Source organism: Carlito syrichta, unplaced genomic scaffold, assembly GCF_000164805.1.
Source record: "Carlito syrichta isolate Samal-C Ts95f unplaced genomic scaffold, Tarsius_syrichta-2.0.1 Scaffold309259, whole genome shotgun sequence".
Lineage (NCBI taxonomy): Eukaryota > Metazoa > Chordata > Mammalia > Primates > Tarsiidae > Carlito > Carlito syrichta.
This window is the reverse complement of record NW_007253355.1, coordinates 68836-85759: the sequence shown is the minus strand read 5'-3', so window position 1 is coordinate 85759 and position 16924 is coordinate 68836. Positions and strand designations below refer to the sequence as shown.

General features: G+C 40.4%; 1 protein-coding gene and 1 pseudogene across 1 annotated transcript in view; one reads left to right on the top strand and one right to left on the bottom strand.

Annotated features, from left to right (window-relative positions):
• LOC103269417 (tail-anchored protein insertion receptor WRB) overlaps nt 1-16924 on the top strand; it is a 156375-nt gene that overhangs the window by 126080 nt on the left and 13371 nt on the right. Inside the window, exon 6 of the mRNA XM_021717067.1 lies at nt 11465-11557. Coding sequence (XP_021572742.1) covers nt 11465-11557 — 93 coding nt within the window. The remainder of the gene's footprint in view (nt 1-11464; nt 11558-16924) is intronic.
• LOC110596450 lies at nt 2512-2905 on the bottom strand (annotated as a pseudogene).

The window sequence follows — 16924 nt, the reverse complement described above, 5'->3', positions numbered from 1 at the left end:
TGGTTGATTTGGTGACTATAATGCATATTCTCAATATCTCACAGTCAGAGTTAATATTATAACACTTTATGTAAATATAGAAACATTGTCATCATGTATGTTCATTGACTGTCTCCCCTCCTTCATATTATCCATATCACATGTAGTACATTTATGTTTATTATCAACTCTACTGCCTAATATTATAATTTTCTAATTGAGCAGTCATATTTTTAAAGAAAGTAAGAGATAAAAGTAATCTTTTATATGTACTCAAACTTTTTTTTTTTTTTGACTTGGAGTCTCACTCTGTCGCCCAGACTGGAGTGCAGTGGCTGCTCCCGGTCACCGCAGCCTCCACCTGCTGGGCTCCGGCGATCCTTCTGTCTCAGCCTTCCAAGTAACTGGAATAACAGGCATGCACCACGTCCAGCTGACTTTTTGATTTATTGTAGAGATGAGGTCTCGCTGCCCAGGCGGGTCTCGAACCCGCGGGTTCAGGCAATCCACTCACCTCAGCCTCCCAAAGGCGCAGGATTACAGGCTGAGCCACCGAGCCTGGTGTACTCAAACTTTTAAAAAAATTTCTGATGCTTGTGAAGACTAAAGTTTCCATCTGGTGTCATTTCCTTTCAGCCTGGAGAACTTCCTTTAGCACTTTAGCATTGTTTTGCTGTGTGGGTCTGCTGGCAATGAATTCTTTAGTTTTATCTGGAGTGTCTTTATTTTGCTTTCATTCTTGAAGAATATTTCACTGGACACAGAATTCTTTGTTGACAATATTTTCTTTCTTTTTTCCAGCAACTTAGATATGTTTTTTTTTCCTGTCTCTGACCTCCATAATTTCCGGTGATACATGAGAATAATTTGAATCCTTATTCCTTGTATGTAATGAGTCATTTTTCTATGGTTGCTTTCAAAATTTTCCACTTATTTTTGGTCTTCAGTCATTTGATTATGAAATATACATGATTTTCTCTGTATTGATTATTACTGGAGTTTTCTGAGAGAGTCTTGATCTTTCACCAACTTAAAAATAATTTAAACCATTATATTTTAAAATTTACACACACACACACACACACACACACACACACACACACATACAACATACCTTGAGTCAGTATCTCCGTTGCCCAGACTGGAGTGCAGTGGCACAATCATGGCTTACTGCATCCTCTACTTCCTGTACTCAAGTGGTTCTTCTGCCTCAGCTTCCTGAGTAGCTGAGATTACAGGCTTGTGCCACCATGCCCGGTTAATTTTTTGGATCTTGTAGAAATGAGGTCTTACTATATTGCCCAGGCTGGTCTTGAATTCCTGGGTTCACGAAATTCTCCTGCCTCAGCCTTCCAAAGTGCACTGTGCCTTACATATTTTTCAAATTTTATTTATGTCCTATTATCTCTCATTCCTCTTATGGCATTTTAGTTACATGTATGTTAAATTTTTTGTTATTATTCCACATTTCCTTTACAATTTTTTTCAGTCTTGTTTCTCTCTGATCTTCAAATAGGATAATTTCTATTTCTATTGCTTTATCTTTTTTTTTTTAACATGAGCCAAAGGTTTTTTTGTTCACTTCTTGCATTTGAAGTACTCTTTTTCTTTTCCTCTTTTAATTTTTATTTTAAAATTGTGGGGTACAATTCAGGGTTAGGTATACAAATATTCATTGTGCAGGTACCCTTATTGATGAGGCATGCCCCCCCAAGCAGTTATCAACTACTGTCAATTCCACTTCCCCACCCTTCCACCATCCCTTGCAGTTTACCACTACTTTCAATTGTTTTCTTATAGTAATCCAGTAGTTGTTCAACGACCACTTATGAGTGAGAACATGTGATACTCAGCTCTTTGTTTCTGTGAGAGATCAGTATTAAAAGCTCTCATTCCATCCAGGTTGCTGCGAAGTTCATGATTTTGTTCTTCTTTATGGCTGCATAATATTCCATTGTGTGTATGTACCACATTAAAAAAAAAATCTGGTCCTCTTTTGATGGGCAGCACAATTGGTTCCCTGTTCTTGCTATTGTGAACAATGCTGCAATAAACATATATGTTCAGGTATCTTTTTTATAGAGTGACCTGAGTTCTTCCAGGCATATTCCCAGTAGGGGGATTGCAGGGTCGTATGGAAGGTCGATTTCTAGAACTTTTAGGAATCGCCCATTGATTTCCACAGAGGCTGTACTAGTTTACACTCCCACCACAGTGTAAAAGTGTTCTCTTTTCTCCACATCCTCTCCATCATCTGTTATTTTTTGAGTTATTGATGATGGCCATTCTGACTGGAGTTAGGTGGTATCTCAGTGTAGTTTTAACTTGCATCTCCTTGATGTGAGGCTGAACATTTTTTCATGTATCTGTTGGCTGCTCATATGTCTTCTTTTAAGAAGTGTCTATTCATATCTTTTGCCTACTTTGTAATGGGGCTACTTGTTTTTTTCTTTTCAGCACATTTGACTTCCTTGTAGATCCTTGACATTAGGCCTTTGTCAGGCATGGAGTTGGCAAATATTTTTTCCCAGTCTCTGGGCTGTTGAAGTACTCTTTGATGACATCCTTGGCCTGAAAATCTTTGCCATAGTCCTTAACTACTACACAACTGCATCCAACCACTTTATGGGGTTTCCTCTCTGTCAGTTTTACACAGGTCTACCCATTCCCCTAGTTTCTTGCTGTCATCAACCTTAATTAGGTTGATTTGGTGTTCAGCACAAGGGACATCCACCAACTTGATGTATATAAGCTCAACATAGTTGGATGCAAGCACACAGAGATGGGCCTGGGGCTTGTCTAATGCTTTGGCAGCTTTGCGAATTCTACCCGCTAGGCCGTCGTGGATGAGGGTGGTCTTCAGTACTTCTTGTAAAGCAGTGTTCACATCCATTACACCTCCAGCAGTGATGCCTTACTTGGCCATGGTGGTGGATTATGGGAGATGTTGAATCTTGAATGCACCCTTGCCTCTGCCTTGGCGCGATTTGGTGGCGGCAGGAAAAGACTATTGCTTTATCTTTAAGTTCACTTACTTTTTTATTTGTCATTTTCCTTCTGCACTCAGTCTGATAATTTTTCCATTTCACATATTGTATTCTTTTAGTTCTGAAATGTTCCATTTGTTTGATTTGTATAGTTTGTTTTTCTACTGAGAATTTCAGTTGTTTAATTTATTGCAAGCATGTTTTCCTTTATGTCTGTGTGTAGTTATAATAGATACCTTAAAATCTTTGCTAATTCCAGCATCTGGGTCTTTTCTTCATTGGTCTTCAATGCTTGTTTTTTTGCTCTTGAGTATGATTAACATTTTCTTAGTTTCCTTGTATGTTAAGTATTTTGGATTGCATCTTGAACAGAATGTGTCTTGTAATGTGAAGACTCTGTATTTGTTAAATCCCTCTAAAATATGTTGTTTATTTGTTTCAGCAGGCATTGACTTTGTTGGACTCAAGCAACAAACTCTTTGTTTTTAGTAGCAACTAAAATCTCAGTGAAGTTTTTTTTTTTTTTTTTCTTTAGCTGAAACTATTTCCATACATGCATGGTTCAGGGCTCAGTAAGAGATTTTGCCAGGGTTTATAAGTAGAATCTAGAGTTCCCTTTATTTGCCTCTTCCCTGTCCAGAATTCTGTTCTCATGTTACAAGGGTTATGGATTGCCCCAAATTCTGTTTTTTGATTATTCATATGAAAAAACCTGTGGATTTTCGGTGTGGTTTTATCTCCTCTACAAGATTTGTTTACTCTCAAGCTTAAGCCCTGAAAACAACTTGCCTGTGTCATTTAAAAAATTTTTAAACCTTATGAACCATCTCTAAGTTGCAGTTTAGTAGTATTAAATGCTTTCACATTGCTGTAAAGCTGATCTCCATACCTTTTTTATTTAGCAAAACTGGAACTCTAACTATTCAATGTCAACTTGGCATTTTCTCTCCCCTCAGCCCCTGAAAACCACAAAAAACTTTCATAGAAACTCGTTTCTATGAATTTGACATTTTAGATGCTTTATATAAATGGAATTACACATTTGTCTTTTTGTGACAGATTTATTTTACTTAGCATAAGATTCTCAAGATTTATCAATCTTGTAGCATGAAACAGAATTGAGTTGCTTCCACCTCTTGACTATTGTGAATAATGTTGCTATGAATATGAGTGTGTAAATCATTCTCATCTTTTAAGTGTCAAGCTCTCTCTGGAATCTTCTTGCTTTGGCTAATTATCCTCTTGTTCTCCTTTTCTTCTCTTTGTTTTGTCCAGGGTTTATAGTCATTATTTGATGAAATGCTAGATCCAGTAGATTACTTAGATATATTGGTATTGGAGTTGTGGGTAAAAGGTTTTAACAAAGATTGAGCCATATGCTATTTATAAGAGCACAATAAAGCAATTACTCAAAGAAAAGTGGAAACAGAGGGATGAGAATACAGAAGACATATACAAAGAAAAAGAAAGCTGGAGTGCCACTATTAATATTATATAAAAAATTCAAGCCTAAAAGCATCAACTAGGTCAAAGAGGTATTTTGTAACAAAAATCCATGAAAAAATATTGTGGTCATGAATCTTTATGTATGATATGACAGTCAAATACATCTTTATATGACATGATAGTCAAATACATAACTTAAAACCTCCTAGAAATACAATGATAACTTGTTAAGAATACACTTTTCAATAAATACATTGTGCTTGCATGTGTCAGGCACTTCTTGAAGCACACACACAAATATCATCAGTAAACTTAATAGATATGCATAGGATATACATACACATATAAAAATAGATATTAATAAAAATGTATTTTTCTTTTGTACTTATTTTGAAGTTTTCAAAACTATTTTTATGGATTTTTCAGGTCATTCTGGGCTTTGAGAGTGTAAGCTCAATGGGTTGGTTAGCCAAGCCCCAGAGATTGTTGTCTCTGGCTTAATGGGCTGGCAATGTCATGTTGGCTCTAATGGGCTGGAAAGTCAAGCCCTGAGAGAGTGGCTGATTCGGTGGCTGGCAAGCCTAGCCCCCCAAGCGTTGACTCTGATGGGCTGGCAAGCCAAGCCCTGAGAACTTTGCTGGTTCGGTGGGCTGGCAAACCTAGCCTCTGGAGTGTTGACTCTGATGGGCTGGCAAGCCAAACCCTGAGAGAGTGTTGCTGGTTTGGTGGACTGGCAAGCCTAGCCCCCAGAGTGTCTCAGCTTTGGAGTCTCGCCTTCTTCCAGTAGCTCTCCTGGTTGGTTCAGCTGGCTCCATCAGCTGGCAAGTCAGACTCTGGGGTGCACGGTTCTTTGGTTCCCACGATCTTCTGCAGATCTTCTGCAGCTCTTTAGGTTGAGGTTCTTGTTGCATGCCCAGGAAGAATGAGGGACATGGACAGCATGCCCAGGAAGAATGAGGGACATGGACAGCGGGAAAGTGACAAAGCAGGATTTATTGAGAGGATAGAAAAGCTCCTACAGTGGGAGGGGACCCAAAGGGGTTGCCAATCTGGGGCCAAAACCTGGTGCTTATATAGCCCTAAGACCCAGCAAGGCGATTGGCTAGCACTAGCTGTGAACTGATTGGTTAGCACTAGCTGTGCTGACTGGTCAGTACTAAGGACCAATCAGCAGGGGCCTAATGGCGATCTGATAGTTTGGTACTTGCCAGTTAGCTGGTTGGTTGTTTTTCAATCCCAGCAGTGAGTACTTAAGCTGTAGCTTGAGAGGTTCATAGGGACCTTGTTTTCCAACATGAGTGTACCAGCCTGAGAGGCCTGCCAGGAGTTCACTACGTTGTTACCAGAGGACCCACCCTGTCTGTCTGCCTAGACTTTCTCTAGCTATTTCCTGTCTCACTATTATGTACTTCATCACAAAGAAAATCTTTATAAAAATCAAAATAGAATGAATTTACAGAATATATTTTTATCCCAATTACAAAATAACAGTCTGAAAGAACTATCATAAAAACGTAAGAAATAATCATTTCAAATAACCCTATATTCAAGGAGATATAAAACTGAAATTAGCAACTAGCAATAAACAAAAGACAAACTATTTCATACCCAAACCCCAATATACATCCAAGGTTGTATTCAGAGGAAAACTGATAACTGTAAATATTTTTATAATTTAAAGAGAAAGGCAAGACAATTAGTAAAATAAAAATTCAACTTAAAACATTAGGAAAAGGAAAACAAAATGTAAAAGTAGGCAGTGTGAACCAATAAAAAGAATAACCCAAATCAGTTAAGTGCAAAAGAGAGAAAGTGTCTGCATGCATGTTTATGTATGTGTGTGTGTGTGTGTGTGTGTGTGCGCGCGCGTGCGCGCACATACAATCATGTGTTGCATAGTTAGGTTACTGAGAAATGCATTGTTAGGTGATTGTGTGAACATCATAGAGTACTTACACAAACCTGGATGGCATAGCCTACTACACACCTAGGTTAGATGGTATAGCCTATTGCTCCTGGGCTAAAGCCTGTATAGCATATTGCTGTACTGAATACTGCAGGCAACTGAAACACAATGGTAAGTATTTGTATATCTAAACATATGTAAACAAGGAAAAGATACTGTAAAAATACAGTATTATAATCTTATGGGATCACTGTCATATATATGACTGGTCACTGACTGAAATGTGACTGTGTGTGTGTGTGTGTGTGTGTGTGTGTGTGTGTGTGTGTGTGTGTATAATTTATATGCAAATGTAAATATATATTGAAAGTATACATAGTCAAAGTGTGTGTATAGTCAAAAAACTGTGTAAAGAAAAATATATAAAGTTTGAACAGACAAATGAAATAGATAAAACCTTTGATATATTACTTAGGACACTTTCAGTTGTGCCTAGATCAATCTCAGTTATAAATACTGAGGGTAAAAACCTAAAGAAAATATTAGCAAACTATATTCAGCAGTGAATTAAAGTTAATACACCATTATCACTATAAAGTTAATACACAGAATTTTATCCCTATAATTTATTACATAAATTTATTAATTGAGAAAAACCATGTGATTTCACCTAAAATACAAGTAAACAGATATTCCTAGTTAAAATAAGAATGGAGGTGGGGCATGGTGGCTCACACCTGTATTTTCAGCACTTAAGAAGGCTGAGGCGAGAGGATTGAGACCAGACTGGGCAACATGTGAGACCTCTTCTCTACAATAAATCAAAAAATTAGCTGGGCGTGGAGGCACATGCAGGTAGTCCTAGCTACCTGGGAGGCTGAGACAGAAGGATGACCTGAGCCCAGGAAGTCAAGGCTGTGGTAGCCAACATACTCCAAACTGGGTGACAGAGTGAGACTCTGACTCAAAAAAAAAAAAAAGAATAGATTAAAATATAAGTAGAAGGAAAACACTTAAAATACAGTGATCAAAAGGCAATTGTAAGTATCATAATGAATCATGCAATATTGAAGCATTTCTATTAAAATTAGAAGCAAGATAGATATGCATGTCATTACCATATTATTAAGCATTGTTTTAGAAGTAGTAGTTATTGTAATAATACGATAACATGAAATAAGTCTCATGCATACAAATTATATATGAAATTTTAAAATTATCTTCATTTGCATATGATATAATTACATGCCTAGAAATCTTGAAACTCCTATGAAATCCTTTAGAATTAATAAGATAGTTTGTTAAGTTTCTGGTGAAAGAAAAATATACAAAAATTTGTTCCAAGGTGTTCTCTGACTCCCTTTCTACTTCAGGAATACTGATCAGGTAAATTCAGCCTCTTAGGGCTGGCAAAAAAAATGTGGTACATATACACAATGGAATATTACATAGTCATAAAGGACAAAATTATGAACTTCGCAGCAACTTGGATGGACATAGAGGCTACAATACTGAGTGATCTATCACAGAAATAAAGAACCGAGTACCACTCATAAGTGGACCTTGAATAACTATTGTAATAGTGAAAGAAAGGGATTGGTTATAGTGGGAAACTGCCAGGGGAGGGCAGGGGCAGAACTGGCATTAGTGGGAAACTGCTGGGTGGGGGGAGCACCTCATCAACAAGGGTACCTGCATAATGAACATTTGTATAACTAACCCTGAATTGTACCCGTATCTTTAAAATAAAAAAATAAAAATAAATAAATGCAAATTCTCAGTCCATTAAAAAAAAATCAGCCTCTTAATATAATTGCACATCTCTTGGAGGCTTTGTTCTGTCTTTTAAAACTTCATTTCTATATTTTTAACAGTTTGGGCTAGTTCCATATTTTGGTCTTTAAGCTCTGAGATTCTTTCTTCTGCTTGGTTAATTCTGCTTTCCATGCTTGTCAGTTTGTTAGTTATTTTGTTCACTGTGCTCTTTATGGCCATCATCTCTGTTGCCCACTCTTTCATTCTTTCTTCTTGATTTTCTTGATTTTTATTCATCCTCTCCATCCATACTTCGATATCTGTTTTTGTGGTCTTGATACCAGTCACTCTGGGCACTCTTCATTGTTTGAGTTCCAAAGTCTGTATTCTCATGTGCTGACTTTGTATGGGTTTGGGGGGTACTTGTGTTCTTCCATTGATTCTTCTTTATTTGTGACAGATTTTTTTTACTTTTTTCTTTTCCCCCCTCTTTAATTCTGTTGCTCAGTGGTAAGGGGGATAGCTTTCTCTTCTGTTTGCTCAGCCCCCTATTCTTCCCTAGATAGAGCCTCTAGATTTGTTCAATTTTTGAAGCCAGACTGGGAGTGGGGGACTGTGATGTCTTTTTTGCAGTTTTGAGATTTTTAATAAGGTGTAATGGGAGGAGTTAAGATTCAGAAGCTACCTGCAGATCACAGTATTTGCTTACTGGAGTGTGGGATCCCCGGAGCCCGCTTCCCACCACCTCACAGTTTGTTCATGCAGTGGGAGTGCATATGCCCTAAAACCAAAATGACATAAGAGAAAGGAAAATAACAGAGAAAGAAAGAAGGAAGAAAGATTAAGAGAAAGAAGAAGAAAAGGGAAAACAAATAGGCAAGCAACAAGCAGATAAACCAAACAAAAAACCAAAACTGAAGCTATGCACTCCCTCAAATAAACCCATACACAAAAAAGGAGGGAAAAAAAAGGAGCAAATCAAAGCAGAGAGATATGTATAGACAGAGCAAGCCAAAAACAAAAAACAAAAAAAAACCTCCCAAAAAACAATAACACTAAACTTTCATGAGTCTTGAGCTCCCTCTTTTCTGAAACTTTAGGTTCCTTTTTTGCTAGCATGTCTTGAGCACTGTCGCTCTTAGCTCACTGGGGGAGAGAGCAGGCTCTGGACTCTAGACCCTACCCCCGCTCTCTGTGCAGTTACGGGTAGTGGGCAGGTGACTTTTGGTGATTGCTCTACCTGCCTGTTTCAGTGCTCTCCTTGCAGGCTAATCAGGCCACTCTCCACATGGGTCAGACATCCCATGGACTGCTGGAGGAAGGGGGCTGGGTCAGTTCAAGACTCACCCCTATGTGTCTGCTGCTAGGTCTCCCACTCTGATTGCATTTGTTGTCCTGTGAATGGATCCATGTGAGGGGTGAGGTATCTAGGATTCCATGCCAGCCCTGTATCTCTGGATATCATGCACCTGGAGTATCCTCTCTGGGCCAGCAGTGATCGATCCCAGAGAGGTGCAGAGATCATCCCTCAGTCTTAGGATACAGGCTGCTCAGCAGTAAGCAAGGTGGAGCACATCTCTGGGTTCTTGGACAGAGAAAATGGTGACAGCCCACGTCTTCTCCTCTGGCAGGACTCAGCTCCAGATTTCCTCCTTGTGCTTTTTCCATGGTTTCTGCTGCCAGTATCTGGCCTGTCACTACAAGTGGTGGTGTTGGGCCAGGTGCCAGATATCAGGAGGTGGCCTTGGAGAGCCTCTTTTCAAGAAATGCCTCAAGAATGGCAGATGATCCTGTGGTGGTGGATGCCGAATTCAGAGCAGTAGTAGATGGCAGTCACTTTAGCAGGGGAGTCCCGGGTGCTTATTTCTGTGTCTTCCCTCAGTCAAACATTCACTCACCCATTGGCGCGCGCACACACACACACACACACACACACACACACGCACACGCAGATTCATCCTTAAGCACCCTTACCCATGCAGAGACTCATATACACTGACTGATTCCATCGCCATCTTGTGAGAGATGTCCACGCTGTAAGGATAAAAGAAAGGATGAAGACAAATATAATTTGAATGATTAAATCATTGAAATGTGAGCTATTATCCTTAAAAAAATTTCTCAACCATTGTTAACTTATATGATGCAGGTGATAAAAACGTCTGAGGAAGAATCTTCCCTTCCCAACGGTGATGTAGTGGATGCACTGAGCACCACAGAGGTAAGGGCTGGTATCTTGAATCATCTTCCTTGCTACTAGTTTCCCCAGAATGTCTGTCTACTTGGTCCTAATCTCTCTCTGTCTTTCTCTCTCTCTCTTTCTCTATCATCCACCTATTTTCTTCATCATTATCATCATCTACCTAACTTTCTCTCTACCTTATTCATCCATCCATCCATCCATCCATCCATTCATATATCTTTCCATCCATGTATATATACCTGTTTACTTTATCTGTCTACTGTATCATCTGTCTATCTGTCTGTCTATCTTCATCATTATCATCTGTCTACCTTTCTCTCTACCTTATTTATCTATTTATCCATCTATCTATCCACCCATGTATATCTACCTGTTTATCTATCTGTCTTTTCTCTCTCTCTTTTTCTCTGTCTACCTCTCTGTCTCTCTGCTTTATCTGTCCATCCATTCATCTATGTATGTCTATCTGTCTGTCCACTTTATCTGTTTGTCTTCCTACCTTATCTATCTGTCTATCAATCTAATTTTTTTTTTAAGTTGGAGTCTCACTCTGTCACCCAGACTGGAGTGCAGTGGCTGCTCCCGGCCGCTGCAGCCTCGATCTGCTGGACTCTGGAGATCCTTCTGCCTCAGTCTTCTAAGTAGTTGGAACTACAGGCGCGCGCTACCACACCCGGCTAATTGTTTTTTTGATTTATTGTAGAGATGAGGTCTCGCCAAGTTGCCCAGGCAGGTCTTGAACCCGCGGGCTCAGACAATCCACTCACCTCGGCCTCCCAAAGTGCTGGGATTACAGGCTAAGCCACTGAGCCCGGCCTATCTATCTAATTTTTAATCTCTAGAATTATAAAGGCTCCTGCCATATAAGCAATAGAAAGCAAACACTGTGTCAATTCTTTGAAGTTCTCTTCATAAGTCTTAAGTGGGTGAATTGAAATTCCTCACTCTGGCAGTTTATTACTCTGCCATGCACATCAGTCAGTTCTATTGACTTACCCTATAGATCCAATCAGCAAGTTTGGGGTTTGGGGATCCTATGTTCTGGTAGTTTAAGTGACCTAATAGATTGGAGTTCTATGCTTGCTTTGTTTATATACTATGTATCTAATCAAGAAAGCCACAGCATGCCTGGTTTTTCTTTGGGAGTTCATCTAAGGTTATTGATATCCTGGGTTTCTTTATGACCAGGGAGCAGAGAAGGCTGAAGAAAGTGGAGAAAATGAGACACAAAAAGAGAATGATGAAGGTGCTGGTAAACTTGCTGAATCCCAGGAGAAGAATGTGAGTGTTTGCTTTGTTCACAGTAGTTTGAGTGGATCCAATTCTGTTCAACAACACTTCCCGGGCTTCTACTTCCCAGTTCTGGGCACACAGAAATGAGGAAGAAAGTGAGGAGTCGAGTGCTTAGTTGGGAGGAAATAGGTCATTTCACTAATGTGTAAACCATGGTGGTTTACAGAAGAGCATAAATCACTAGAACCTGTATATCTTCTATATATATATATATATAAATATTCAGGTTCAGGTGCAGAGAGGGCCAAAGGGAAGACAGAAGAAGGACCTTGTACCCAGGCCTGGAGGGAGTCAGCTGACAAGGCTTGAATCATTTGTTGTTGTGTTGTTGTGGTTAAGTTCAGCGTATGTTTTTTTCAAACAGATACCTTGCTTCTTGGTCATGATTAACAACAGACTCCTTGCATACAACCACCCAAGGGTCTTGCCTGGTGGGGAAACAGAGCTGAGGGTGTGGACTGTATCTGTGGGAAGACAATAGGAACATGAGGGTGAAAAAGAGACCAGGGGGCAGGGGGTGGGGTTCGACACTCAATTAAAGTCTAATTAGGGAAATAGCAGATCCCAGAGATGTCATGTGATGAAATTCTAAAGGGGTTCCCATTCAGGAGCAACAGGATGGGGACTGGGGCTTGGAGAAGGGAGACTGTGGTTCTGTGAGTGGTGAGTGGTGAGTGTGCCAAGCCGAGATCATGGAGCATCAGATGGGCCACGTATTCAAATAATTCTTTTTTTTTTTTGGAGTTGGAGTCTCACTCTGTCACCTAGACTGGAGTGCAGTGGCCGCTTCTGGTCACCACAGCCTCGACCTGCTGGGCTCCGGCGATCCTTCTGCCTCAGCCTTCCAAGTAGCTGGAACGACAGGCGCGCGCTACCATGCCCCGCTAATTTTTTGATTTATTGTAGAGATGAGGTCTCGCCAAGTTGCCCAGGCGCGTCTCGAACTCTCAGGCTCAGGCAATCCACTCACCTCAGCCTCCCAAGGCACGGGATTACAGGCTGAGCCACCGAGCCGGCTCAAATAATTCTTAAATGTGTGGAGAAGCCAAGTGTGGGAGGGCTGACTGCGGAGGAGCCTGGTGGGACTGGGGTGTGGGATGCAGGCACTGGGCTGGGCCTCCCTGTAGGAGAATCTCCCCGGGCTTCTCCTGTGGGCCAGTTGTAGCAAAGCCTGTTATCAAACCCTGATGGTTTACTTTTTGTATATTTACTAATTCCAGGAGAGATGTGGAAGCCTTTGTAGGAGTTGGGCCTTCATTCCCAGCAGATAGAAAGTGGCTACCTAGGAAGGAGACCCACAACTACAGTTTGGAAAATGGGGGTGTGGGGCAGGCATCCATTTGTCTTTATTTTAAGGAATTTAAATTTGGGAGAAGCCAGGACAATACATTCCCTGTCAGTTAGACTTATATTTGAAACAGACTGTTATTTCAAAATGTTGATAATTTGCAACTCTGAAGTATTTTTTTTTTTTTTCAGTAGGCGTCTCACTCTGTCACCCAGGCTGGAGTGCAGTGGCACCCTCATGGCCACTGTAACCTTGACCTCCTGGGCTCAGGTGATCCTTCTGCCTCAACTTTCCAAGTAGTTGGAACCACAGTCGTGTGCTAATATTTTTTTATTTGTTGTAGAGAAGAGGTCTCACCAAGTTGCCCAGACTGGTCTTGAACCTGTGGGCTCAGGTGATCCTCTTGCTTCCACCTCCCAAAATTTTGGGATTACAGGTGTGAGTCATTGTGCCCCGCCCGAAGTTTGTTTTGGAAAATGAAAATCTTCAATCTTGACCTAGAAGTTAGATAGGATTTTATGGCAGCCTGTCTAATTCAGAAATAATACTTGTAAAATTAAAAATAGTGACAGTTTCATTATCTTATAACTTTAAAAAAATCTGTGTTTTACAATCTGAACTTTGCATAAATTGACTAATGTACTCTTACAGTATTATTATTTCTTTGGGGATTAGTTTGTTTCTTTTAAGACATAGAGACAGATGAAAAGTGATATACTCAGTTGCTTTCTCTCATGAGACCAGAAGGAAGATAGCATTTATTTTTTGTTTTTAGTGACAGGGTCTTGGTCTGTTGCTTAGGCTGGAGTACAGTAGTGCAATCATGGCTCACTGTTGCCTTGAATACCTGGGCTGAAACAATCCTCTTACCTTGATCTCCCGAGTAGCTGGGACTACAGGCATAAGTCACCATGCCCAGCTAGTTTTTTTACTTTTTTTTTTTTTTTTTGTGGAGACAGGGTTTCACTATGTTGCCCAGACTGGTTTCAAACTGCAGGCCTCAAGCAATCCTCCTGCCTCCAACTCCTAAAGTACTGGAATTGCAGGCTTGCGCCACCACGCCCAGCCTATTTTTATGAGCAGATCCTGCCTCCTATAGCCAGGGTAGGATTTGCTTCTGCTTCTCAGCCACTGAACTGGGTTAGTTCTATGAAGTGATGAGTCATCCAGCTTGGATGTGCTCTTTGTGAGGCCTTCTCAAAATGGTGAGGTTGTGACAAAATAAGTTATAATCTTGTGAATTCTGATAGGAATTTAAAAAATCATTTTTGTTGTTTTTGCTTGGGTTATGGTGAAGAAATGACTGCAAGTGAAAGATATTTTTATGTTTGATGAATATTTTATTAACATATTATCAAATTCACTTTTCAATATTTTTAGGTTTATTTCATTTATTTATTTATTTTTGAATCAGAGTCTCACTGTCACCCAGGTTGGAATGCAGTGGCACAATCACGGCTTACCTCAGCCTTGACCCCCTAGGTTCAGATGATCCTTCTGCCTCAGCTTCCCAAAGTAGCTGGGATTACAGGTGTGCACTACCATGCCTGGCTAATTTTTTTTTTTTTTTGTAGAGATGAGGTCTTACTACGTTCCCCAGGCTGGTCTTGAACTCTTGGGCTCAAGTGATCCTGCCATCGCAGCCTTCCAAAGTGTTGGGATTATAGGTGTGAGCCACCACGTCCGGCCTACTTTTTAATTCTTTAATACTATTTATTCTACATAAAGACAGATTCTGACTTTTTTCACCGAATGAGCAACACCTGCTATTTGACTTAAGTTAATTCAATTAAAAAGAAAAAAACTCAATGTCAGTAAACAGATAAAAAATATAATACGATTAGCTTTCATGCCTATATATAAGAATAGAATAAAATTGAAAATTAAAAAAGGAGGTCAAAACTATCTGATATTTAGAATGCTTGCATTTTGTACGTGAAGGATCTACTAGCTTGTTTTTTTTTTGAGTTGGAGTCTCACTCTGTCGTCCAGACTGGAGTGCAGTGGCATGCTCCCGGCCACCGCAGCCTCTACTGCTGGGTTCCAGCGATCCTTCTGCCTCAGCCTTCCGAGTAACTGGAACTACAGGCACGCGCAGCTTGTTTTGATGTATGTTAGAGGCTGAGATAGGAGGACGTCTTGGGCAATTTGTAAGGGCATCTTTCCTCCCAGTGCACCCAGGTGTTGACAGGCTGAAATGGAATCAGAAAGCTTATGTTTTCTAAACACTGGTTTTTCAAAGTACTAGGCAAATACAGGTAGTTTCACCTAGATATTAGCCTTCAGGTAAATCCAAGGCTTTAAAAACTGTGGCTCTGTTGAAAACTGTCTTGAGGCAATTTGATGGGTTCCTGCTTTTCTCTTTTCCCAGCTCATTATGGTTAAACATCAGGGCTCCCCCTGGGCTTTCCTCCTTAGCGATCACACTATGGTGGATACAAAGTTTAGAATATAAGTGGGCCTACATTTGGTTTCTAAGGCTCATGGGCAAGGAATGTCAGCTTCCTTTATTTTTCCAAACGTCACTCTATCTGCTTCATGCCCCCATCTCATGGCTGGCAGAAACTTCACCCTGGAAATGGTGCTTTGGAGACCTTTCCTTCCTAGTGTTTTACTAATCCTGGAATCATCAGTGGTGACTAGGGAGGGAACTAGAGAACTGGTGCTGGTTCTGGGTTTTTTTTTTTTTTTTGGTCAGAGTTTCACCTGTTGGTCAGGCTGGAGTGTAGCAGCATGTTCACAGCTACTACAGTCTTGACCTGCTGAGCTCAGGCAATCCTTCCACTTCAGCCTTCCAAGTGGTGGGGACCACAGGCGTGCACCACAATGTTCGGCTAATTTTTTGATTTATTGTAGAGATGAAGTCTTGCCATGTTGCCCAGGCTGATTTCGAATCCCTGGGCTCAAGCTACCCTCTCACCTCTGCCTCCCAAAGTGTTGGTATTATAGGTATGAACCACTGTGCTTGGCTGGCACTGGGTCTTTTTCCGTGGTTGTATTTCTGCTGCCTGTTTCTTGGCATGAGTTGGACAGTCTCTCTGGCTGGACACAGACATGCTCCTCACAGTGGCTGGTCTTCTGACCTCACACACTGCCTCCCCTGCAGAGTGCCTGGTTCTACTCAAATATCCCAGAAGCCCGTGGCATAGCCTGGGCAGCACCCCTTCTGGAAATTCCCTTCTTTCTTCAGTCTGGCCCCTTCAGTCTTGCCGACTCCAAGCCCTAAGTGAGGCATGTCCAACCTGTTGCCACATGTGGCCCTTGAAAGCTAGTAATGTGGCCCCATAAAGTCTTTTAGCATCATATGATTTTTAGCATTTATTTTCTTTGTGACTCCATTTTTGTGTAGCTCCATTTTTGAAGTTCACAATCAAGACTTATTGATGATATTGCTTTTTGGCAGTGCATACATTTGTGAGCAGCTGTTTTCAATTATGAAACACACAAAGAGCAAAATTCAGACAACCATTTTTGAAGAGCACTTTGAGAACTCACTAAGAATCGCAACCGCTTTCATAAAACTGACATTGATAGATTAGTTTTACAAAAACAAGGTCAAATTTCCCACTAGTTATATATTGTTCTCATTTTTCTAAACTTTACAATAAAAATATATTTAAAAACTATATTATATAATTTATGTGTGGCCCCAAACAATTCCTCTTTACTTGCGGCCCAGGGAAGTCAAAAGGTTGGACACCCTTGCCCTAAGCCCTGGGCATTTTTTTTCAGAGACCACCTTGGTTCATTGCCTGCAATAGACCAGGGTTTTAAAAACCAAGGCCTATAATTTCTTCCCTGGGGGTGGAAAGCCAAAATAGGTAGGATGTGGGAGAGAGAATAACTCTTACTCTACTTTCTCCGCTTTGTGTAGTAGGAAGAGCAAAACATAAATTAATGTCCTAGTATTCAGCCACGCTTGTTAGCAGAAGGAATGAAAATATTTTAAAACTTTATATTCTTCAGTAATTACAGACTTACAGGAAGTTGCAAAAATAAGGGTCCTGTGCACCCCTTCACCCAGCTTCCCCTAATGGTGGCATCTCACCTAGATACAGCACAATATC